The sequence below is a fragment of the Quercus robur genome, chromosome 2 (assembly GCF_932294415.1).
Source record: "Quercus robur chromosome 2, dhQueRobu3.1, whole genome shotgun sequence".
Lineage (NCBI taxonomy): Eukaryota > Viridiplantae > Streptophyta > Magnoliopsida > Fagales > Fagaceae > Quercus > Quercus robur.
In genome coordinates, this window is record NC_065535.1 from 9528070 (window position 1) to 9552116 (window position 24047).

General features: G+C 38.9%; 2 protein-coding genes across 2 annotated transcripts in view; both read left to right on the forward strand.

Moving 5' to 3' along the window:
* Window positions 1–8244: 8244 nt before the first annotated feature.
* The window catches only part of LOC126712241 (thymidylate kinase-like), a 31142-nt gene continuing 15339 nt past the window's right edge, over window positions 8245–24047 (forward strand). The window contains exon 1 of the mRNA XM_050411499.1: window positions 8245–8254. The gene's annotated coding sequence lies outside the window, so the exon portion shown is untranslated. The remainder of the gene's footprint in view (window positions 8255–24047) is intronic.
* Window positions 9587–13798, forward strand: LOC126694547 (thymidylate kinase-like). Its single transcript, XM_050390889.1, has 3 exons — window positions 9587–9592; window positions 10387–10784; window positions 13692–13798. The coding sequence occupies exons 1-3, from the start codon at window positions 9587–9589 to the stop codon at window positions 13795–13797; spliced, it is 510 nt and encodes a 169-aa protein (XP_050246846.1). The 3' UTR covers window position 13798.

Consider the following 24047-nt stretch of genomic DNA (forward strand, 5'->3'; position numbering starts at 1 on the left):
AAATGTGTGTTAAAGTTGCTAGCAACATGTCGAAGGCAATATCTATGAAATACCAGTGCTCTTCCATCATCCCTTCTAGGCCAGTTTGCAATGGCGTTTTTGATACCGAGATGTCGGTCAGAAATTATGCAAATGCCTTCGTTAGGTATCACGCGGCCAATCGCATCTCTGAGACATTGTAAAAACCACCTCCAACTAGACCCTGACTCAGAATCCACAATAGCAAAGGCAAGAGGGAATACCTTGTTGTTAGCGTCAGTTGCCATTGCAACCAAAAACTTTCCCTGATATTTACCATACAGATGAGTCCCATCAATACTGATAACCGGCTTGCAATATTTGAATCCATCAATGCTTGGACCGAAAGACCAAAACACATAATTCAAAAATACTGTGTCATCTTCACCGGTGGATGTGGTATGATAGAACACCTGGGTAGTCGGATCCTGATCAATATATGCCATTAGCAACTTTTGCAACCTTTGATAAGACTCTTCCCAATTCCCAAACATCTTCCCAATCGCCTTTTGTTTCGCATCCCACACCTTGTAGTAAGAAGGCTTTTGTCCCTCATATTTCAACTCTATCATAGATCTGAGATGCTTAATTGGGGTAGTGTGATCCTCACATAACTTCTTAAGGATGTCATCTGCAATAAATTTACAACTCATCATTCTACCATCATTTCGCACCCCAGTCCGTATACACGTGTGAGGACCCTTGTACACGGTGACTATCCATAGATTGTGGAACTTGGGCTTCTTGACTACGCAGACATACCATGTGCATGACTCATCAACGCATTTCGCACAAAGTTTTGTCGTGGTTGACCTACTGATAAAAAAATGTTTGTTTTCCTTGAGGGCACACTTTGTTAATACGCGTTGCACCTCCATTTTATTGGCAAAAGTCAAGCCTTTGCACAAATTCATCCCCTCTCTCCAACTAGACACAAATGGTGTCTCAATATGTGAAGGATCAACAAAATTTTCCCAAGTATTTTCAGAAAATGACAAGGCAGGTGGTGAGTATACAGGGATTGTGTCCGTAATGTTTTGGACACTAAGAACATTGTATGCATCAGGTTGACTACCGTCCAATGTCTCATCGTCATCAATGTCCCTCTCAAAGTCCCTAAAGTCCCCTTGTTCAATCTTGTCTTCAATCTCATCTCTATCGCCAAAATCTTCACCATTAATGACAATATTTTCATCAACATAGTCATCATCATCATCCTCATCCTCGTCCTCATCATCATAATCATCATCATTCTCATCCTCATCCTCATCCTCATCATCATCATCATCGGCATGAACATCAGCATGCTCTACATGTGTAAAATACTGGTATTGAGCATCTGGAACTGTAACTTGTAAACTTGTTTGTGTTTGTTGGATTTCCTCAATACCAACTTCTGCACGTGGCTCCAACTGTATGTACAACTCAATGTTAGTTACTTCAGGTATTCTCTCCAACTTGTCAAACATGATCTTCACATGTTTGTCTGCTTCTATCGCCATGTACTTGTAATTAATCCGGTGCTTCAGGATTTCATTTGGCATGCGATAAGTAATGTGTATGTTGTGCACAGCAGGGTTCTCACACAACTCTTCCATAACCATCATCTTCAATTCATCAAGGGTCTTCAACCTACGATCAATTTGGGTATAATAGGTCTTTATACCCGGCCCTTCAAATGGCAATCCCTTGTTCGCATTGGCATTCTTCAACGAACCACCGTGGTATATGATTATATCAATTTCAGGCATTGTGAACCTGTTACAGTCAAGTTACCATGTTAGTTAACAAACATTTTCAAGTTCCCTGATCTAAAAGAAACTTTTTAGTAGGTCTTTAACTTTCTAATAAAAAGATGCGGCCGAGAAACTTTTGTAAGTTGCTTTTCATCATACATACAAACTGAACATTTTTTCGTGCCATTTGTTAGTGTAGTACGACTATATTTAACAATTGAACATATACAAATCCATCTATCCTTCCTATATACAAGAGGCTAATTACAGCAACATGGTATGAGAGGTAAACACATGTAAAGCAAAAGATAATTGCAAACGCAATTTTTTTTAACACATACAAAATTGCAAAAGATAATGGGGGACTAAATAATTGCAAAAGATATATCATATAATTTTGTAACACAAACACAGCCACATTTGTTGGTAACACATACAAACCCCCCCCCCCCCCCCAAACAAAAAAGAATCGAGACCTTTTCAGTATTTGCAACACATTTCATGCTTAAGACATTAGTATCAACTGAAATCCCAATGAACTATTTTATTAGATTCCAAGACTACCTTTAATAACCAGATCAGAGTGGACCTTTTAGCCTAATGAACACACGATACACACTCATTACAAATTAAATCTGCTTCAACATTGTGACTGTTCTCAACAAAAGCCCCTTCAAAAATGAATAAGAGAACCTCTGCTCCATAATATTTTGTTCACACATACACATCTATATTAACCTGTACTAATCTATACTAACCTATACACATCTATACACATCTAACTTATATTAACCTGTACTAACCTATACACATCTACTGCTTGGCTCAAAAGGTAAATCAAGCTACTTGACATTGGCTTGGAAAAAGGAACCATTCAAATAACCTGTTGCTTTGGCTCAAAAGCTAAACAATCCAATCCTGAAAAAATTTCTACTTGCCTAGATGTTTTATGTCTTGAAAGTTCAAGCTAGTTGAGCTCTCAATAAGAAATTGTTCAATAACTCATTTTTCTTGTTCTTCTTTTCCTATTTTTCTTGATCGTTGTACTTTTGTTTCCTGATTTGTGCCCCCATAGTACATCCCTAATGTACTCGGTTTGGCACTTTTTCTATTATTAATAATATTCTTACGTTCCTTATAAAAAAAGAAATTGTTCAATAACGTTCTTCAAACAAAACCAATTTAACCCACCTACTAGGCTCGTTTCCAATACTATCTTTGTAGGTATAGCAGTCAACTACAAATAATAATACATGCCCTCTCAATGATGAATAATCAAATGTATAGTAAATATGCTTTTGATTGGTAGCATTATGTATGCGTATACAAGTTATTTTTTTTATTAATTGAAGTTTTATTACTTAATGAAGCACATAATTGAAACAAAAAGTGCACGAACCTTTTCTCTTGCTTGGGGTTGAGTCTGGCTGGTTTATTATTTTTTTGGTTTGTCGGGATGCCTTCTTCTTTAGTTGTATTTGATATGGTTTAAAAGGAGTCTATTGATGTTTGATGACAGAAAATCCTTGCTTAATGATGATGACATGCCTACATCAATTACCTTAAATAAATTAAATGGTTTAAATTATTTAGTTTGGACACACGCTATGATTTGAAGCAACATAAGCGATATTGAGAGGAATATATGATTACTACATTACTGTCTGCCTTAGATTCTGATCTACATGGTTTTAAAGAGCAGATTCTTTCTAGTGAAACCCTCACTTCAGCTGCCAATGTTAATTCTCATTATTGTGCTCATGCTTAGGCCAAGGTTCTATTGAGACAGCCATAGTCTTTTGCTTTAGTTTCTAGCATTGGAGGTTGTAATAGCTTCTAGTGGTAATGGTTGTAATGGTGGATGTGGTGACAACAAGTGATCATTTGGTGGTATGAATTGTACTAAACGTTATTGTTGGGTGAAATACAACAAGACAGAGTACGTGCATCAGGTTATAGATGGTATTAAACAATCACAGTTTACTTCTGTTCTAGTTGGTAGATTTGATCAAGAAGAATTAATGCAGGGAAACACCTCAAAAAGAATAAAGTCAATGAGAACAGAATTTTTTTTATTTCACCAAAATGGCTAATGCAAAAACATATTTTTATCAAGATGGTTAAGATTAATCACATGAATTAGTAATAAATCAAAGAAAATATAACAAATAATATATAGCTCAAATGACATGCAAGCCAATAAAAACATGGAATTGAAATCAACAACAAAAAGATACTACAAGAAGAACATCTTATATTAGGAAAAAACATGGAGTCATTGGAAAACCCATAAAGTCATTGGGAAGTTCTCTTAGTGGCAAAACCCATACACAACTAATACCCAACTACAATAACAATCAAATCAAAAAACCCATACCTGAAATATGAAATTCTTGAGAGGGAAGAGCAGTGAGAGAGGCAATGTGGTGAGTGAGAGTGAGAGGTGTGAGAGTTAGTGAGGCTGAGTGTATGGGTGAGAGTTGAGCCTCTATTTTTGGGTGAGAGTTTGAAGATACTGAGTGTGGACTGAATAATCTATTCCCAAGAACACGTTCTGAAAACTACTGCTATCTGTTTTTGAGTGTGGACGGAACGGAGTAGTAAAATAGTTCCACCAGAACTCGAGTCTTATAGACTCGAGTTCTGTTCAAAGTTAAGTACATTGTTTGGATAAGTAAATCTCAAGTCTTATAGACTCGGTTTGCTCCAGGAAAAACTCGAGTCTATAAGACTCGAGATCCGTTGAAATTATTATATTCCTATAATTAAATCTCGAGTCTTATAGACTCGGTTTGTGCCAAGAAAAACTCGAGTCTTAAAGACTCGAGATCCGCGTGGCAATTTTTGCCACCTCAGCAGTGCAGAACTAATGGAAAGCGATTTTATAAGACTCGGTTTTTAAGTTGAATCTCGAGTTTCAAAAACTCGAGATGTTAGTTTTCTAAATTGTTTGAAAACGTGCCTAACTAACTAATTTGAATGGTTGAAGAAATCTGATATGCACAATACCTCTAATGGCGCATGCTTGATGGGATGTTTTTTGGAAGCTATGTGAGCTATATAAAGAGGGGGAAAATGTGAAGGAAGCAATATACATTGGTGTTTTTTTATTCTCTTATGTTCTATTGTCCCCTTTGGTCCCCATTATTCCATTCTTATAATGGGTATGATTTGGTTTTTGCTATAGAGACACCTTTGGTTTGTTGGACAAATTATGGCTTTCTACCATAGGATTTGAATGGGTTCATACTGTTTCTTACATTGGCCCAGAGGGTTGCTTTGAGTTATAGACTTATAGTATACTTAGCTCTATTACTTAGTTGGGAAATTATTTTGAAGAAAGCAACGCTTGGTTTTAGCTTCAAAGAGAAATATACTTTATCAAAAAGTCAGAGAATAGGTGAATGCATTTAATGTAATTAGTCAATGTCCTATGCGATGCATGGATTCTTTATACTTTTATTTTGAAATAATTTCTAACTATTCTTTTTGGCCCTATAACAATCATCTTATGTTCAATTGTATTATACATATCATTAAGAGGAAGAAAATAAAAAGAACCAAAATTATTATGAATATACATAATTAAGAATATGAGTATATCTATGTAGCCTAAATGAATTCACAATTATTTAATTATTTTTACTAATTAAAGTGTACAATATCACAATAGGAAGAGGAAAGAGCGAATTGACGTGGCACTTAATAATAAAAGTCTTATCAGGAAGATTGTAGAGAGAGTCTTTCAAAATGTGTGTCCTATTTTATGATGCTAGCTGTGGGGTCAGAGAACTTATGACCCGGCCCACTTTCCACTAGGGCCTAGGGCCCGTGCCGAGGAGAGTAGTTGCAGAGAACAAGTGGTGAAAGACCAAATAGCCTAGAGACGCAATCGAGGATGACCCTGTTCTCGGCATCCCAAGACTTCAAAGGGAAGAGCGACATCTCGTCGAAGGCTACCTCCAACATGCTCCCAGAAGAAGAGGTGAGTAGAATGAGATCAACATGGGGGTACGGAGTGGGGGTGGTTCAAGGTAAATACGTTACCTCCGCATTGAATGCGCCCGCAAACATCCCAGTCATATTAATAAGAAAAGACGCCTGAACAGTGTGGTTTCGGTTAGTGCAACTAACAAAAAGCAGGGGGAGGCGGCTGATGGGACATGTATTTGAATAGGAACCTGCCTGATAAACAGGTGGAGGGTCAGGATCAACCGAGAAGGGCTATATAATGTAAAGACTTGTGCGCCAAAAGGGAGGGGGCTTCCAGACCATGGAGTCCTAAAAAAGGGAGAAGAATAAGGACATGAAGCTCCTTGGACGAGGTCGAAGGATCGGTGTCACTCATGACGTACCAGAATAGATTATTATTGAACACGTCAGGTTCATCCTTGTGCAAATCGCTATGGAAAAGGCCAAGAACCAGAGCCTCCCAGACCGTATCGAGGAGAAAGACTCCTCGAGCGAACATGGTTTAATTTTGTATGAACACCATAACCAACCACCGTTCGGTGACCAAGGCCTAGCCTTTCAAACTCACGCTCTACAAATTATATTGTTTGGGCCCTTAACGTGCGAACCTAATATCATTTTGGGGTCGTTACAAATTGAGTCCTTACACTAGCCAATATTTTGGAGAATGTGGGAAAAAATTAATGTGGATGGGTCATGCTTGGGTCATAATATGTAAAATAATAAGTGGGATTGGGCTTTTCATAAAGTTTGGACTGATTTTAATTTAATTTTAAACTACAGTCGATTTTAAATAATAGTAAAAAAAAAAAAGAAGTTAATTTGATTTTTTGGATAATAGTAAAAAAAAAATTAATGAAATGAGGTTAAAAATGCTAAATGAAATATTAGAGTGTCATATGGTAGGAGCTTATGCACTTTTGGTTTTACATAAGGTCTTTGCTTATTTATATATATATATATATATATATATATGTATTGATGATAGCTTGTATTAATGGACAACTGAGAGGAACTAAAAGGGAAAAGTCATGCACGCCCGATAGACTTTAGTTAATCTCTTGGTTGATGTTTTCCAAGCCAACATGAGATTGCTAGTAAGTTTGCCACCCATGAAAAATCACTCCCTTACTTGTCATATTGTCTCTCCCTTTGTTGCAAACTAAATTTTGTCCATGGCCTTGGGCCATGGGTTAGAAAGATTAAATGTTAACTTGGTGGGCTAGATACCATTTTTCATTGATGGACTTGTGATATGGGATGTGTTGTTTGTGGCTAGCTATAAGTATTGGGCTTAAAGCCTTAATGTATAATTTGCCAAAAAAAATAGGTCACAATACAATATCTTCATTGCATTTTATTCCATTCATTCCCTTTATCAACTCTCAAGCATAATGTAATTTATACCAAAACAATAAATTTTTTTATTGGTTAAAGCTTATAAAAAGCAAATTTATATCTAAAACAAATAAACAAATTATTTAACTTAAAAGAAAGGGGTGAAATACAAAAATTACACATGAAATTTGGGCTAATACCAAATACTAGTAAGAGTTTTCAAAAACATCCAATTTGCCTCCTAAGAACAAATAATGGGAAAAATGGGCATTTGCAAAGAATTTACAAATTATGCAGTAAAATGCCCATATTTTGAAATTATTTAGCAAAATGCCCCTGTTTTTGAAACTCGATTTTAACAAAATTGAGTTATAAGTGAAACTCGACATTAGCAATGTCGAGTTCTATGCATATTTTGCCACTTAAATTTGTTTGAAAATTTAAGTCGAACTCGACATTGCTATTGTCGAGTTCCACTTAAAAATACATACAGAACTCGATTTTGTTAAAATTAAGTTTAAAAAACAAGAGTATTTTGCTAAATAGTTTTAAAACAGATGCATTTTACTCCATAATTAAAAAAAAAAAAATTTCCCCACAAACAACACTTAACATTGTTTAAAAGTTTTATATTTCTCGCTCATTCCTTCCAATCGCTTATATTTATTATTATTCTTCCTCCTCTCTTTTATTTTTTGGTGAGGAACCCTAAGAAGTAAGGAAAATTATACGGTGTTAAGTGATGATTACGCTTAGGGTATAAATTAGATATTTTTAAAATTGTTTATAGGAAAATTCAAAAAATTGTAGTAGTAGCTGGCATTGGTCTAAACAATTTTGTATCTTAAAGTTAAACCCAACCAAAAAAAAAAAAAAAATCCATCACACACGAGAGTCGCAGTGGCCATTTTATTGACCGTTGCAACAAATTATGTTTGGGCGCGTATTTGTCGCGCTATAATTCCCACCCTCCCCCCCCCAAAAAAAGGCCCTAGCAGCTCAACGTGTCAAAAAAAAAAAATCCTCTCCTCCTTCGTCCAAGGCAAACCCTTCTTCCCTCTCCCTCTCCCACCACCACGGCACCACCGCAGCTCATCCACCGGAAACGACAAGTGGTTCGAATCGCCGATGCGGACTTCAAAGGACGAGCTTCTCTGCACTGTAATCGCTTCCATTGCTACTACTTGAGAGTGAGTAGTCGTGGCTCACTCTTTTGGAATTTCATTTGTAAAATTGGATGCTTTTTTTAGATTCTACTAGGTTTTTAAAGTTTTTTTCGACTGTGTAGGTTTTATTTATTTTTGGTTATCTTTTACCTTTCTGAACCACTTCGGATACATTAGCTTGAACTATGTGACAATGGATTGGTTTGCTAATAAATATTTTACAATATTAAACTGAGGCCTTTCAAATTGTAAACCTGACTGATAAATCGATTATTTAACCAATACCTTGAAACCCTATTCACAATTATGCTTGGGAGACTAGAATAAGAAGAACCGAATGAATGTGCTGAAGTGAAGTAGAAAGATTCAACATGAGATCAAGAGTGATGTCACTAGAACATATTCCTATTTGGTGAGAGGGTATTAAATCTAGGAAGCATGGACATGGGAATGTGTAGTGGTATGACATGTAGATATGAGCAATTTCTGAAAGATTATACCATGACCCGGCGGGTATGACACGGAATACGACATGAGTATAGCACCCTAAATGAAGTGTTCGTGCTGAGAGTTACAAAATCTCGTGTTAACCTATTGAGGCAGAGGATATTAAGTTAGAAGAAGTAGACAAGGAAGATGGTGAGGATTACAAAATCTTACGTTGACAATAATGATCCTTACATACTCTAGGATTGCATTTCTTTGTTTACGTTAAGCATAGACGTTATTATTTGTCATTCTAGTGCTTTTTGGTATTTGCCGCCTTTGGATTTATTTTGACTAAACCATGTATTGCATTTTGATCATGGCTATCAAATATCACATTTGTAATATTTTACAAAGAAAGAGGATTATATAATATGTTGTGTTTAATGTTTATCAGATTAATTGGTTGCTTGATTATCATATTTTTTGTCAATAATTATTTTCATATCTACTAAATTATTTTTGAAAAACATGCCATTTGCTTCAATTAGACTCATGCTTGCACTCTATGCCTAGGCTCTAGTAGGCCTTTGTCCATATGTGCGCCTGGTGCTCTCTCCAACATATAGTTTAATTATAATTCATGTGTTTCTTTCTAATTGAGCATGCCAATGTTGGGGTGTGAGGTTATGGGTCAGAGCACTTGAAATTTTAGAGCCTCTATGGCACATGATGTGAGGCTGACTTTCTTAAATCATAAGACCAATTTGACCTATGCACTGCACTAACTTTTGGGAATGTAAGGCTAACCAAACCCCACAGCCTCCTTATCAACTCATATCTCACAAATATCCAAAACTACGAGAGGATCTCACTCTTAACACCTTCACTCCCCCCCCCGCCACCCTATTTTTGTTTCTTCTTACCATGATGAAGGTGAGATGAATTTTATCACATTGTGTGCTTCAGCTCATGGAAAGCTTTTCTTTTGGCGCAATCCAAAAACACACTAAAGAAACTCTATACAATATATTTAATTTGTTGCATGTTGCCTCAGAGTGCTCTAATTAGTTATTAGGTCATCAGACGGATTGATAGATACAGGCCAATTGACTTTAAGTTGCACTTAGTCTTGTATAAATTTTGGAAATAGGTAATTGCCATTTAGAATTACACCTCATCTACAGATAATTGATTTTAACTTTAATCTGTTTGGCCAACTGCCAATTGATTTTTTAAACTTTAATCTGTTGGGCTAATTGATGGATCCATTTCAATCTCCTGTATCCTTGGTGTGTTTTAGTAATTTCGATCTGGAGTTGTTTGATTCATGTATTTTCTGATTGCAGTTTGTAGGCTTGGGAGGGACATGATCCATGCCTACTATCTCACACTCTCCAGGTTTGTAAGTAAGGATCCTTTACTCCTTTACTCTTTCTATTTTTGGTTTTAATTAAATGCTTTAGTGAAGTTGGTTGGCTATAGTAGAAAATAAGGACTATTAATTTGGTTGCTAGAAAGTAGAGGACAACAGAGAAATGCTGCATTGCAACTTTGATTCATGGGCTTTATGGTTGTTTTAACTGCTTTGCACGATGAAAAACCCCACTTAGCCTCTTGGTGTATTAGGCTCAGTTGAGAATAGGTTTTTGTTTTCTTTAATACCCCACAGTGAAAAACTTATAATTTGATTTTCTTAAGTTTTGTACTAATATTTTTATATTATTTAGGGCCTCTATGATAGAGAGAATAATTCCATTTGTTTCTCTAGGAATTTTGGAGTGCAAGCCTTAGCAAAGTCATTGAAGTCTCAATTAAAATTTCCTCGCAAGTATCCTATTGGGCAGATTCAAATGGCAAATACCCATGATTCTATCCTTAGTGGTGGCAACAGTGAGTCAAGAGGTGCCTCGGTTGTTCTAGAAGGCTTGGATTGTAGTGGGAAGACTTCACAGTCTAGTAGATTACTCTCATACTTGGAGGGACTGGGGCATTCAGCTGAATTATGGAGGTTTCCTGACAGAAGTACAGATGTTGGGCAAATGATATCTTCTTACCTTTCCAACAAATCACAATTGGACGATCACATGATCCATCTTCTCTTTAGTGCAAATCGTTGGGAGAAGAGGTTTGTTATGTTACTTTTATGCTGTTTGATGTGTTCTGGTTTGTGGAATTTTGGCTATAGGCTGAAATGCCTTGTTTGTTCTGATATTAGTTTCTTGCTTGTTCTATTTCTTATGCCTACCTAAAAGGGAAATGAGAAACAAATCTTGGAATTTGATAATAAAACATACAATGCAAACCTTCAATGCTTAACAATGTTATGAACCTTAAGGTTCTTGAATATGGAGAATGGAACAATTATAAAGGCATTACCTATGACAAGGCTAAAAGTCTAATTTGAAAGCACTTTGAGAGTGGACTTTGGCTTCTATCTCATTCTCGACATCAAATTTCATCACTTTTATTGATTCTATGAATTTTAGATAGCTTTTATTTTTCTTTTAGACTAAAGTACACTTTTGGCTCTTAAAAGTTTGGGGCTTTTTTCATTTTGTCCCTTCATGTTTCAAAATTTTCATTTTGGTCCTTCATGTTTGATTCAATTTTTTGTTTGACCCTTCACGTGTCAAAATTTTTATTTTCTTAAAGGGCTAAAAGAAAGGGTCATTATGTTTCATATTATTTATTTGTAGGAAGTCACATAAAAGTGATGGATAACACGCTTGAAATTGCATTTATAAACCCAAGTATATTTTGGACAAATAAATAATTCCTATAGCATTCCTTGGAATAAACCAAACACGGTGTTAGGAGCTTTACAAGTTGCTGATGATGGCATGAGGAAGTGGAATGCTTGGACAACATCAGGCCAGTCACATGGCTCAATGTTTTCTCAAGACACCAATGGCTCCTCATGCCTATCTAGTGAAGCTCCTAAGTGCTCTTTGAGGGAGACAAGCCCGGTCTCCTTGCTGGAATCAGATTGATGAGCATGATGAGGGACAGCATGTGGAGGCACCTTGCTCCACATGATGCCCCAAGGCCATGGTAGAGGAGGGCCATGGTGGGTAGAGATGGATTGTTGATGATGGGCAGCAGCAGGTGGTACTGACCCTACGTGGTAGTGCATGGCATGATGGCTTAGTTAGTGGTTGCTTTGTATGTGGGCTTGGTGGCTTGGGTGCAAGGAAGTGCTGGGTTGCTGTGATGATGATATGTTCTGCAAGACATTGGGCTGGTTGGTGCTGGCTAAATGCATGGACTTGTATGAGTGGGCTGATGGCAGTTACTTGGTATGTTGCTGATGGACATGTTATGTGGGTTGTGATGCTGATGAGAAGGGCTTGGGCAGAGGGCCAAGGCTTCTAAAACGTGGTGAAACTATCATGTGTGTGGGCTGCTGGAACATGGGCAGAAGCCCTATGAGGATGTGTTGAGTAATGGGCTAGCATGTGCAGAGTGTGCAGCAACAGTTATTGGCAGTTACCAAACGTTTCCAGGCTTTGTGGATGTTCAGACATGCTGAGTAAGGCCTGGAAACGTGTAAAGCAGGCCAAGACAGCATCAATGAAGGTGTCCTAAGTCAGATCACATGTGGCAGCAAGTCCTGGACAAGGGGCAGTTACTTGGTAGTAACTGCTGTGACAATTTATTCTGTATATTATCCTAGGCTGTTGGGGTTGTCAACAGCAGAGTGTGTATTATTTGCTTAGAGAATTTCGTGTGTATTCTCCAGGCTTCCTTTGTACTTGGTATTGAGTAATAAAGGTTGGGGTTGGTGCCCTATAAACACTGTGTGTGCTGTGTGTGTGCATTCCCTTGATAAAACTGTTCTAAGTGTTCCTGCAGTGTGTGTGTGGAGTGTTGGCTGAGACTAAGTCAATGGGCTTAGTGCCATCACAGGCAGAAAATTTAAGAGAAAAATTGACCTTGTGACACACAGGTATCTCTCATTACTCGGAATCTTATTAATGTTTCAATCAAATCAAGGGTGGATATAGTTATATTTCCGAGAATCCAGGTTTCCAGTGTGGTTTCTTGAGTTATGGTCAGACTGGATGTGGTTTCATAAGAGTTTTAGAATGTGATATCACAAATATTTGTGAATTGGTATCTTGGCTGCACTTGATGCAGAATGTGTATAGTAGATAAGTGCCATATGGGAAACACTGACACAACAAAATGTCCCACATGTCTATGCTAGATGTGTGTTGGACACAGATATGCCAGGGACACGGTTGCTCGTGTGTCTGTGGTGTGTCCCAAAATAAAATAATATTAATTTTATTCTAATAAGGTCAAGACAACATGGAGACACAACTGTAAAAAGAATAGGAAAAAAATATCAATGCTTCAGATCTTCATATGCAATCTGCTCTCTTTGATTCAATCTGCACTCCAGCCACTAAACAGCCAGATTGACGCCATTCTAAGCTCATCGGCACTTCTACAAGTCAACGATCTCTTTCGTCCTCATCTGATACATGGTTGTCCTAGTCCAAAGCTTGAAATGGATGGATCTGTTGCTTCCTCTATTGCTAATTGGTACTTCTACAAGCTCATCAATGATCTCTTTTTGTTGTGGCTTGAAATGAAATTAAGCTCTTCTGGGTGTTTATGACGACATCATCTTGCTCTCTCTTATTGCCTAGTTTTATTTTTCTCTCTTGAGACTTTTGGTGATAGTAAGCAAAAAATAACAAAGGGTAGTAACAAAATAAAGAATAAGAAATGAAAACTATAATTAGTACATAATAGGTGGTCCCTATTCCTTTGACCAATACAATCCATTATATTTCTTTTCCTTTTATTTTTTTGTTTCAACTTTGCACATTGACCCCAAAGAAAGAAAATCTAAACAAGAAATAAAAATATTATTTATTTCTAAAGCCTGAATGGCAGAGGGCTTGGTTTTTATGTTTCTGCTGATCATTTTATTTCTTGGGACAAAAGCTCGAGTGACTATATGCACAAGAACACTTTTGACTGTGGTTGGACTTTTACTCAGTTAGCCATAGTGCATGTGCAGATCATTGATGGAAACTAAATTGAAGACTGGAACCACCCTTATTGTCGACCGCTATTCCTATTCTGAGGTAGCTTTCTCATCTGCCAAAGGACTTGGTGTTGAATAGTGTAAGGTGAAAATATTGTTCAGACTGTTCATAAATTAACTTTTATGTATTTTATCATGTTTTGAGAAGAAGTCTTTTGCAGGCACCAAAGGTTGGGTTGCTAGCTCCAGATCTGGTATTGTACCTTGACATATAGCCAGAGGTAAGTTGTAGCTACTACTCTGTTGACTTTTGTAATTATCAAAGACTTCAGCCATATTATCAACATGTGTTTCTTTGAGTTCTGCAGGATTTTTGTTTCATTTGATAAGTTCTTTGAGTTCTATAGGTTTAAGGCATGAACTGTCCTGCCTGAGAGCTGGTGTGCCATGTGTTGAAAGATTTCATCATGTTCATTTTTATCTAAATTGTATTTGAGACACACATACCGCTTTATGTGGTGTTGGCTCCACATCTGGTATTGTTTCTTACGTGCATAAAGATTCTGGGCTGTCAAGACCACCTCATCCAGCTGAATCTAAAAATAAATAACAGAAGAAAAGGGGAGGGGGAAAAAAGTGAGATGGTAAGTATAGCCTTTTATGCTGGGAATTCATGAACCAAAATCAACCAACTCTAATGGTTTTGTTAAATCGGATGACTATCCATTGAGCCATTGTGATAATTTGTTTTGAGACTTCTTTTGCATTTGGAAGATGTTATCAGTGAGAAGGAGAGAATTTAATAAATGATGCCTCAATCAAGGGCAAGAAAGTAATTGCCCGTTCTAGGGCTTACACTGATATGAATGTAAGTGCCAATATAAAAGATAGGAAGACCTCAGTGAGCTATTCCAAGAGTGAGGAGTCTTTAACCACAAAGAACCTAACTGATATCCTAAATGGAAAGTTCCAGTTCAAGAGTCAACCCGAGGGCCAAGTGGGCAATTCTATTAGAAGGAAAAGTGGTGGAAATTCTGTTGATTGTGATAGAGGAAATCCGAGCAAATTCGACACAAGTCCTGGGGTGGTTCAATCACAGGCTATGGAAAGCTTGGAAATGGATATTCCCCTTAACCCCACTAAGCATGAAGACGGGCTGCCTGCCACACACAGACTCGACTAGGGGTTTGATGGAAAACCCATGGTGGAGCCATCTGTTCGACATCTCGGAACCAGAGGAAGCGAGAAGGATTGTTTGGGAAACCATTCCACAAATCCACCCAGCCTCGATGTTGTGTGAAGTGGAGCCAGAGCTGAGTCTCACGATGAGAAGAATGTTGGAGAATCAGCCCATTGCAACTGCCTTCATGGGCAACAGACATGCGTTAAAGATCCTTCAAGTGTTTCAACCAATTTTGGTGTTCAATCTCCACGTCATCGCCAGAGAGGAGGTAGGGGTGCTGGAGCACTGGCTAACGATGATGCCGGGGTTGGAGTAGACAATAGAGTTGATGAGGAAGACCGGATGGAATTTAATGGAGGAAGCGAGACTGCTTTCACCCTTCAATGAGTGCCCCACCCCTGATCATTGTTTAGTCATGAATATCATAGCATGGAATTGCAGGGGCACTCTAAAGCCCAACTTCCAAAATTTTGAGAATTGGTCCAGAATCACGACCTAGCCATTCTTATTATCATGGAGACCCAAGTAGGTGGAGAGAGAGCTAAAGAAATCTTGGATAGGCTGCCTTTTGATAGGGCTATCCATACTGACACCATTGGCTACACGGGTGGCTTATAGGTTTTGTGGAACTCCGGTAGAGTCGTGGTTTCTCCTCTGGCTACAACAAAGCAAGAAATTCACATCACAGTCAAGGTGAGACCCTTAAACTTTTATTTTCTAGTTTCTGCTGTGTATGCCAGCCCTAGATTCAATGAAAGATGGGTTTTATGGAATAACCTTAAAAATGTAGCTAAACTTCATAATAAACTTTGGATTATTGTTGGTGATTTTAACGAAGTTCTTGCAGATGGGGAAAAATTTGGGGGTAGGTCTGTTAATATAAACCCCTCACTTTTGTTTAAGGAGTGCCTTGATGCTTGTAATATGGTGGACCTGGGCTTCTCGGAGCCTAGTACACATGGTCAAATTTAAGGGAAGTTAGCAGACTGATATTGGAAAGATTGGATAGGTTCTTCGTCAATCCGGGCTAGTGCACCATGTATCTAAATGCTAGAGTTGTCCACCTGACCAGAGTTCACTCGGATCATTGCTCTGTACTACTTGATTTTGACCACTGAGATTTCACGAGACTCGAGAGGCCTTTCAAATTCCAAAGTTTCTGGCTCTCTGATCTATCTTTTCCAAAAACCATCTCTGATGCCTAGGCTCAATCTACTCACCTTGCTGAGGCAGTGGAGAAGTTTACCAAGAATGCTACCGATTGGAACCTTAACCATTTCGGGAATATCTTTGTTAAGAAAAGGAGGCTAATGGCCAGATTAAATGGCTGTCAAAAAGCTCTAGCAGCGAGACCTTCCCCTATCCTTGTTGATTTGGAAAAGAGCCTCCAATGCGATCTCAATGAGGTCTTGAACCAGGAGCAGGAGCAGGAGCTTTGGGCTCTCAAGTCTAGAGTTAATTGGATGCTGTTAGGAGATCGCAATATTCTTCTCTCCTTGTCTTGACGCTAGTTAGGAGAAGAAGGAACAGAATTACTTGCATGAAGAATAATGTGGGCGATTGGATCCAAGAAGAGACTTAGATCATGGATTTTGTCCGAAAAGGGTTTGAAGACTTGTATACAAGTGGTCACCTTATGGCAAATTGGCATCTCTTGCCCAAATCCCCTTGGCAAGCATCCTTATCTGATACCGAGAGGGATTGCCTGTATGATTCGGTGTCCACAGAGGAGGTTAAAAAAGCCTTGTGGTCCATCAAAGCTTTCAAAGCTCTAGGACCGGACGGCCTCCATGCCGGGTTTTTTCAACGTTTTTGGTTGACTGTTGGTGACTCAGTGACGAAGGAAATAAAAACTATTTTCCACGAGAAGAGAATTCTGGAGTACCTAAATGAAACAAATATTACTCTCGGGAAATATCGCCCGATTGGGCTTTGTAATACAGTATATAAAATGGTCACAAAGATCATTGTAGTAAGGCTCAGATCGCTCCTCGACAAGCTTGTCTCTCCAGTGCAAACAACATTCGTCCCGGGTAGAAAGGGAGTTGACAACGCGATTATTGTCCAGGAAATCATCCTCACAATTGGTAGGAAAAAAGGGAATGTGGGCAACATGGCGATAAAGGTGGATTTGGAATAAGCCTATGACAAGCTTGAATGGAGCTTCATTCGTGAAACGCTTCTAAAGGCTAATATTCATTGAGATCCTGTGCATCTCATCATGAGCTGCGTTTCAACCACGTCTACTTCTGTACTGTTTAATGGAGGGAAACTGGAGGCCTTTTACCCCTCTCGTGGGATCCGCCAAGGGGACCTGTTGTCTCCCTACATCTTCATCTTGTGCATGGAAGTCCTGGGTCAACTTATTGAAGAAAAATGTAATGATAAACTCTGGATTCCGGTCAAGGCTTCGAGGAGTGGTTTAGCTTTCTCTCATCTCTTTTTCGCAGACGACCTGGTCCTTCTTGCGAAAGCTGACCGCACAAACTGTGCTGCTATAAGAGATGTGCTAGATGATTTTTGTGCTAAGTCGGGACAAAAAGTAAGTGAAAGCAAATCCAGAGTTTTCTTCTCTCCTAATGTAGATAGGGATACCCTAGAATCCCTTTATGATATCTTGGGATTTCAATCCACTCCTAACCTAGGGAAATACCTCGGGTTTCCTATTAATCATGGAGGAGCTAATAAGCAGGACTTCAACTTTGTTCTGGATAAAGTCAAGCAAAAGTTGGTGGGGGTGGAAAGCCAGTTTAATGTCCTTTGCAGGTAGAGCTGTCCTTGTCCAAGCCTCTTCTTCAACGATTTCGGCATATGTTATGCAATGCAATGCTTTGCCAAACAAAATTTTGGATAACATTGACAAGGTCAACCGTAATTTTCTTTGGGGCTCTTAGGAAGTGGATAAAAAAATGCATTGGGTTGAATGAAATAAAATCACAAAGCCCAAGAGAGAGGGAGGGCTTGGTTTACACAGCCAAAGGAAGAAACCTATCCTTGCTTGCCAAGTTGAACTGGAGGTTTCATTCAGAGGGGCACACTCTATGGGCTAAAGAATTGAAAAGTAAATATTGTACAAGGTAGAGAATCAATTCAAGGAATCAAAACAAGTTTCCCTGCTCAAGTGTGTGGGCAACCATGAAAAGAGGTGTGGGCATTTTTGAGAAAGGCATTAAGTGGATTCCAGGAAGGGATAGTAATCTAAAATTTTGGTTGGATTGTTGGTCCAATGAAGGCTCCCTGAGAAACTTGATCCAAGTCCCTCTTTGGCAGGGAGAAGAAGATTTGAAATTCAAAGATGTGGTCTCCATGAATGGGTGGGACTAGTCTAGATTGTCCATTCATTTACCAAATGATCTAATGCTAAAGATTAGGGCCACCCCCACTCTGGTTGCTACTAGAGGCGAAGACAGGCTAGCCTAGAGAGGCTCTAATCACTAGGAATCGCAACGGGTCGGGTTTAGGCCGGGTTTTTGGCCAAGACCCGTAGCCCGGACCCGCCCCAGCCGGGCCCCGTTAAGGGATTGGGCCCAATTCGTGGCCCAACCAAAAAAAAAAAAAAAAAAAAGAATTGAAGCCTAAATTTATTTTTGCTTACATTCAAGAGTGAAAGCCCCTGGAACTGGGTAGTCGTTAGATAACCATGCTGTGAGTGACCAATTTTGACCAGTTTTGTGGTTTACCCCTAATTTCATACCAGGCAACAACACTTTCCCTGGATAATTAAAACATTTCCATAACACCCGCTTCTTAGATCCATTGGAGTACACTTCATTGAAAACGAAATTGCTAGAATCCAATAAAGAAGCCACAGTGTTATTGGTAGGTTGAGAAGAAGATGATAGCTCTATAGGATTGTCACCATGGCGCCTGATTTTCAATGATCATGCATTGTTCTCCAGGGTGAGTAGGTCAAAGTTATTGGTTATTGGAATACCTTGACTTGTATACCATACTAAATGTGAATCGGTGTACCTGAGGAAGAGCATGGCTGCAGCAAAGCAAGAGAATGAGGAGGCGTGAGGCTGTGACAGGCAGAGGCAAGGTGTGAGGCTGTGTAGGAATGTGAGAGGTAGAGGCGAGGCATGAGACTGTGAGAGGCTATGTAGGAATGGTTGTGACTGAAAGTATGTGAGGCTGTGTGCTTTTGTGAGTCAGTAAGGGTGAGGACCGAGGAGGCGAGGCGTGAGTTGAAATGAGGGAGTGAGGGTGAGGTAAGGAGGGAGGCGTGAGCACTGAGCTGCTGCTGAAATGAAGGAGACGTGAACTAAGTTAGGGATTTAGGGTTAGTTATAGGTATATATATATATATATATATGGGGTTTTTTTTTTGTAATTTCCTAATTACTGGGCCGGGTCCAGGTTGGGTACCCGTTGGATTTTTTTTATAAAACCCGGACTCGACCGGGACCTGAATTAGATTTTTTTTAAAAAACCCATACCCGATCCTATTCCTAATCGGACCGGGTAAAACCCGGTCCCTTAGGGTCGGGCCGGGTCGGGTACCCACGGGTCGGGCACCCGCGGGTCGAGCAGAAATTGCCATCCCTACTAATCACGGTGATTTTGAGCTAAAAAGTGCGTATAACATAGCAACTGATGATAAAGGTGATAACTATCAATTTCCTGGACAATGGGTGTGGAAAGTTGAAGCTCTTCCTCGGATCCAATCCTTCGTGTGGTTGTGTGGCCATAATAGCATTGGGGTGAAGGAGTGCCTTGTCAGTAGAGGTGTCTCAACCGACCCTACCTGCCCTCTTTGTCACAGAGTTCCTGAATCCATTCTTCATGCTTTAAGAGATTGTGAGGTAGTTAAAAGCTTTTGGCTACAGCTAAGAGCCGATGAGATAAGCAGTGGATTCTTCTTCGAAGATTTACAAACTTGGCTAAAAAAGAATGGTACTTCTAAAATCAAGAGGAGTGCGAACTAGCCCCAGTGGAGCACAACTTTTTTTTTTGCTATTTGGCTTTTTTGGAAACACATGAACAATATAATTTTTCAAAACAAACCCATTCAATGCAGACTCGGGTTTGAAGTGTATCAGATAGCCATTGAGTTTGATTATTGTGCCAAAGCCCCTAGAGGGGTATACCAGCACGTTATAAGGAGAGTGAGATGGGAGATACTTGACATTGGTTAGGTCAAATTAAACTCTGATGGGTCTTCTAGAGGAAATCCAAGTGTTGCGGGTAGTGGAGGACTCATTTGAAATGAAAAGGGGGAATGGATTTGTGGTTTTGCAAGGAGGATCGGAATCACCACTAGCTTCGTTGTGGAGCTATAGGGTCTGAGGGATGGGCTACTTCAATGTCTCAACCTTAATCTCTTTTTTGTGCTAATAGAACTAGATGCAAAATCTATAGTTGATTTGCTGGTTAACTTGGACTACTCTAATAATGCTATATCCCCCTTGGTGGATAGGGATGGCAATTTCTGCCTGACTCGCGGGTACCTGGCCCGGCTTGACCCTAATGGGCCGGGTTTTATTCGATCTGATTAGGAATAGGGTTGGGTATGAGTTTTTTTTTTTTTTAAATTTGATTCGGGTCCCGATCAGGTTTGGGTTTTATAAAAAATTCGGCAGGTACTCGACTCGGACCCGAACCCGGGCCCAGGCCGGGCTCGGTAGTTAGGAAATTACAAAAAAGCCCCCACACATATATATATATATATATATATATACACGTATAACTAACCCTAAATCCCTAACTTGGTTCACGCCTCTCTCATTTCAGCAGCAGCCCAGTGCTCACGCCTCCCTCTTCACCTCACCCTCACTCCCTCATTTCAGCTCACGCCTCGCCTCCTCAGTCCTCACCCTCACTGACTCACAATAGCACACAGCCTCACATACTTTTAGTCATAGCCATTCCTACACAGCCTCTCACAATCTCACGCCTCACCTCTGCCTCTCACATTCCTACACAGCCTCACACCTCACCTCTGCTTCTCATAGTCTCACACCTCCTCATTCTCTTGCTTTGTTATAGCCACGCTCTTTCTTAGGTACACCGATTCGCATTTAGTATGGTATACAAGTCAAGGTATTCCAATAACCAATGACTTTGACCTACTCACCTTGGAGAACAATGCAGGATCATTGAAAATCAGGCGCCATGGTGACAATCCTATAGAGCTATCCTCTTCTTCTCAACCTACCAATAACACTGTGGCTTCTTTATTGGATTATGGCAATTTCGTCTTCAATGAAGTGTACTCCAATGGATCTAAGAAGCGGGTGTTATGGAAAAGTTTTAATTATCTAGGGAAAGTGTTGTTGCCTGGTATGAAATTAGGGGTAAACCACAAAACTGGTCAAAATTGGTCACTCATAGCATGGTTAACTGACGACTACCCAGTTCCAGGGGTTTTCACTCTTGAATGTAGGCAAAAATAAATTTGGACTTCAATTCTTTTTATTTTTATTTTTTTTGGTTGGGCCACGAATTGGGCCCAATCCCCTAACGAGGCCCGGCTGGGGCGGGTTTGGGCCTCGAGAAAAAACCCGCTTAGTAAACGGGCCGGGTCCGAGCCGCGGGTCTTGGCCCACGGGTCGGGTTCGGGTATGGAAAAACCTGGCCCGAACTTGACCTGTTGCCATTCCTATTGGTGAATGACTGCAGGTCCCTTATGGCACAACTTCCCCGAGTCCAGATCAAACACTGCTTTCGGGAAGCCAATAGATGTGCAAATGGTCTCGCATGGCTCGGAGTGGAGCAAAGTAGTGATTTCCTTGCTTTGTCCTGAACCTGTGTTTTCTCTTTAGTTTTTAATGCATTTCAATGTTTACCAAAATATATATATATATATATATTTTTTTTTTTTTTTCCCACCTAAAATGTATCCCAGGGTACTTTTTTTTCTTAAAATTCTAAAAGTTCTGGGCCCATTACCAAAAGTTTAAAGTGATCTACATTTTGTCCTCCATTCACTACTGTTATGTTTTTTTGCAGACGTGTCTGATTGAAGGGACAAAATAGAACTTGGGTCATATTTCAGGGACAAAAATAGAACCTAAACTATATTTTTTTCATGGCTGAAATATAGTCTAGGCTGTATTTTCTATCCCTAAAATGTGCATTTTGCTAGACATGTTGACAAAAAAACTTAATGAAAATGAATGGACAGAAGGACGAAATGAAGGAAATTTTAAAATTTTGTTTTTAAACTTCAAGGACGATAATAGAACATCAAGCGTATTTCAAAGACTAAAGGAATATTTTTGTCTACTTGATATGTGCCTCCATGATGCCTCCTGGAAGGTAATTTTATGTTTCATGTGGTGATATATTCTGACTCTATTCTATCTGGTGGGACACCTAGGAGCTTGCTACTACTTGGAATAAAACTGTTCAAACAACTGTTTATATTTTGCAATTTGGCTTCATGTGATATTTCAGCTTTTGTTAAACATGTAGTAATAAAATAATCCAGCCTTGCTCAATAATGGTGATACAGCTAAGTTGGAGTAGAGTATGTTATTGAATGTTGATTGATTTTCAGTATGTCTTATCTTTATCCTTCATTCTATATTTTAAAGAATGCGGAATAATAATGTTTTAGATAGTAATTGCATTTAATTCTATCTAAAGTTATGCCGTTCTTTGATTCCCATTTATTTCACTCTGGGAGTTTGCTCATTTATTTATCTTCTATTGATAGAGAAAACAACAAGAAAAGGAGGCTATTAGATAATAATAGTGAATATTCCATTTTGAAATCATGTTGTTTGTTGGTTTATTCCTCCTTTACCAGTGGAATTTTGTTTTGTTTTTTGGTTTTTAATTAATTTTTTGTTTTTTGTTTTGTTTTGTTCTTGGCTTCTGTTTATTTATTTATTTATTTATTTTAAAAGACTCGCATTGTTAGGCATACAATGTTTGCTGCCCATAGTGTCTGCCCCTGGTCAATTCTGCTTTCTGTTAATAAAGTTTCATTTTGAATTTCACTTGTCTAGTTTTCTCTCTAATATCATATATGGATTGCTTTGAGTTTTGACCTTGTATCATTGATTTCTTGAAGATAGTTGATGCCTGCCAACCCATAGAAGATATTGAGAAACAGCTGCAAGAGCTTGTGTTGGAATGTGTCATGACATGCCAGAAGGGCAAACCCCTAGCCAATCTCTTGTCAGGTTAATCCTTCCTGCCTTTTGTTTATTTTTTTACTTTTTATCTTTTCCCTCTGAGATTCTGCAAATGCTTCTCCGCATAATTCTGGTACTATTTTGGAATCACTTTCAGCCCCTGTTTTATTGACAAAGGAGGTATGTGAATTTTATAGTTCATATAAAACTGTGAAAAAATTGTATACTTTGCAAACAGTTAACTGAATATGAGAATCACTACTGGCTTGAACGTAATTATATCTTTCTAATATTTTTCATAGTTGAAAATCACTACTGGCTTGAAGGTAATTATTTCTTGCTAATATTATTCTTAGTTGAAAAAACTGAAGAAGAAGAAGAATTTATTGTTCTATCTGAAATCTGTCAATCATAATATCTTTTGAGGTCTGCTAAATTGACACTGAGTACTTACAGAGTTGGAACATCTCCAAGATTCTCCTCCAACTTAAGCCAGCTATTTTATAAAAAGCTACGGTAGTTGGCCAAATGCAACTAACTCTTTAGCATCAGAAAAATAATTTCCCTCATTATTTTGTATGATCTACACTTGTTATGTTTGTATTTACCTTTTCCCCTTTCTTCTTTCCTCCATTTTCAGCTCCCACTCCATTTCTCTCTTCTTCTTCCATTCTGATCTCCCTCTCTCGCCTCCTTCTTCAAAGAGTTCCACCATGAAACTGCAACGACTTGGCACCAATGAAAGGGCCAATAGAGGTTATGGTTTGGCAGTTTGGATGGTAGTTTGGCTTTATGCAATTCAAAAGGGATGGAAACTTTGGGTGGTGATTTGGTTGGTTTTGAAGGCTTAGGTGGTGGATTCCAGGGGTTTGACCAATTGATGTGATGGGTTGGCTGTTTTTGTGGGTTTTTAGTTGTTTTGTATGCGTTATTGTTGTGGTTTCTTTGGAGTCAGTTTTGAGTGGTTGGTGGTGATTGGGGTTTGGTGAGAAGCTTGGGTCGGGGGCCTGGGGGCCCAACTTCTTGTGGGTTTGGTGGCTAATTGGATTTTGGTATGAAACTTAGGCATCGGCTCAGGTTGTGGATTTGGTGGCTGATTGGTGGTAATGGTGATGAGTTTTG